Source organism: Cyprinodon variegatus, unplaced genomic scaffold (assembly GCF_000732505.1).
Source record: "Cyprinodon variegatus isolate N-32 unplaced genomic scaffold, C_variegatus-1.0 Scaffold1475, whole genome shotgun sequence".
Classification (NCBI taxonomy): domain Eukaryota; kingdom Metazoa; phylum Chordata; class Actinopteri; order Cyprinodontiformes; family Cyprinodontidae; genus Cyprinodon; species Cyprinodon variegatus.
In genome coordinates this window covers 117,151-119,418 of record NW_015151928.1, presented here as the reverse complement: position 1 = coordinate 119,418, position 2,268 = coordinate 117,151, and the positions used below count along the sequence as shown (strand labels likewise).

The following is a 2,268-nucleotide window of genomic DNA, read 5'->3' as shown; positions in this document are numbered from 1 at the left end:
CAGTTGCCAAACTCACCCAGAGCCATAGCTCTGTTGAACCGTCCATTCCACCTGCTCTTAAGTAAATAAGATTGATTTTATCAAGAATCAGATCGTTGTTACTGCTCTATGATTGGTTTATCTCTGGAAGCCTTTTGCACTTCATTTGAACTCTGGTTCTGATCCAGCCAGAGGTCCAGATGACGGCGGTTCTGGTCCGAGGGTTCTGGTGGAGCTTACCAGCTGAGGCAGAGGGCAAATGTCCGCCGTGTTGATGTACATCCCCTCCACCACGATGAACTTCCTCGTCACTCGAGCTTTCCGAGGATTCTGGGAGCAAAGACAGAAGAAGGGAGACGATCAGACCTGCAGGATCAATGAAACCCCCCCCCCTCCTGGAACATAAGCAACCTTCTGGTCCTCCAGCTCCTGCTCCTTCAGCAGCCTCTCCAGGTCCTCCATGTCGTTGTGTTTGAAGTACTTGATGAAGCTGCGGGAAGCCTGAAGACCTTTCTGGATGGAGAAACAGGCGGCTTCATCCCTGGACACCAAGCAGAGGGTGAGATGATGCAGGTGAACCGGAGCGGCCGCTGCAGCGCCACCTCCACTCACACAAAGATGATGTCTCCTCGCTTGGAGTAGGCGGGAATGGCGCTGGCGATGGTGGCAAAGCCGTACGAGTAGATGATGGCTTCCTCTGTCTGCATGAATTTGGCAAGTCGGTTCTCCAGCTCCAGATGGACGTCTGGGGGGGGGTAGAGACAGCCTTTATTGGCCCACTGAGGGGTCCAGGACCAAAGACACTGAATGTCCAACAGAAATCAGCTGAGACCCATTCTGGGTCAGAACCTGGGTCAGAACCAGGGCGTGTCCCGCTGCTCACTCACCGAACGTCCCATAAAAGCCTCTTGGACCACAGGTGCCGACGCCGTACTTCTTGAGTGACAGCAGAGCTTTTTCCTGTGACGGAAAGAAGCACCAGGTCCAGGTCTGTTGGGTCCGATCCAGAAGAGGGACAGAATGTGCATCGGGCCGGTCTTACCTTCACGCGCTCGCTGTCCAGGAGGCCCAGGAAGTTAAAGGAGGCGAAATTGATGCATTCCTTTCCATTGACTGTGATTTTATGGCTGGGCGGTCTGAAATACAGAGGTTCAAACGCACAGAATACTGTTTACCAGAACAGAGTGTTTAACCTGACGTTTAACTGGGAGCTTACGCTGAGCGTCTCACTGGTTTCACTGGTTATAGGAGGAGAAATGGAAAAACAGCTTTACCCTGAAACCACGTCGTATTTGAGGGAAGGATGGTCCTTAGAAACGGGAGGAACCAGAAGGTCTGGCTGCCATTCTTCTATCAGGTCCTCCTTTTCCTGGAACAGAAAGCACACTGACAGCTGTTTGGGATGGGGGGGGGTCAGGAACCAGCAGCCTGCTCTGCTTACCCTCTCTGTGAGCTTGTACGTCTCATTGGGTTTGTAGGTCTTAGAGAATAACAGTCTGATGATCCACAGGATCAAGATACCCTCAAGAATCAGGTGATATGCAGGAGCCTGGAGAGATCAGAGGAAAGGTCAGTTCAAGGTCACACATCCAGAGAGCTTCACTGTAGACCAGCGGTGGGGGGGGGGCTATCCTGCAGCTTTAAGATCTGCCTTTGGTTCAACACACAACGCAGGAACTAACTCTCTCACCAGACTCTCTCTCTAGAGGTTGATGGTTTAAAACCTGCCCTAGACTTTTGAAAGTTGCGATTGTATTTAATTATTTTGGCCACTGAGACTAATTAGCATTGGTTTGCCCCAGTAAAAATATAAGTTGGGTAAAAACGCTGCCAAATTAGGTCGGCTTAAATAAAAGATTGGTTGAACACAACTTCTAACCCAATTAAAACCAAAAAATGTGAAAACATGTTTAATAAAAATGACTAAAACCTTCATTTGGCTCATCATTGCCCAATTTTTAGGAATATTTCACTGTCTGCTTGAGCTTATTTCACTAAAATGGCAGAAACTGTTCACCTTAAATGAATGCTCTAAGAAATTTTACACTTAAAAAACGTACAAAAATTTTAGCCAACTGCACGGATTAAGATTAATGGCAACCTGTCAGGCAGATTTACACTGGAGAGAGGAACAAGACAGGGATGCTGCCTCTCACCGAGTCTTTTTGCACTCTTTATAGAACCATTAGCTCAGATGATTAGGCAGGAAGTGGAAATAAAAGGAGTGGAAATAGGAGGGGAGGAACATAAAATAGGGTTGTTTGCAGATGACATTCTGATTTATTTAAA

At 48.0% G+C, this 2,268-nt stretch overlaps 1 protein-coding gene across 1 annotated transcript in view; it reads right to left on the bottom strand.

The window, feature by feature from the left end:
* The window catches only part of sptlc1 (serine palmitoyltransferase long chain base subunit 1), a 10,814-nt gene that overhangs the window by 6,128 nt on the left and 2,418 nt on the right, over positions 1–2,268 (bottom strand). Inside the window, exons 2-8 of the mRNA XM_015403266.1 lie at positions 1,421–1,528; positions 1,254–1,348; positions 1,022–1,115; positions 867–939; positions 592–724; positions 391–520; positions 145–309 (exon numbers count right to left, since the gene is read on the bottom strand). Of these exons, the coding sequence (XP_015258752.1) occupies positions 145–309; positions 391–520; positions 592–724; positions 867–939; positions 1,022–1,115; positions 1,254–1,348; positions 1,421–1,528 (798 nt within the window). The remainder of the gene's footprint in view (positions 1–144; positions 310–390; positions 521–591; positions 725–866; positions 940–1,021; positions 1,116–1,253; positions 1,349–1,420; positions 1,529–2,268) is intronic.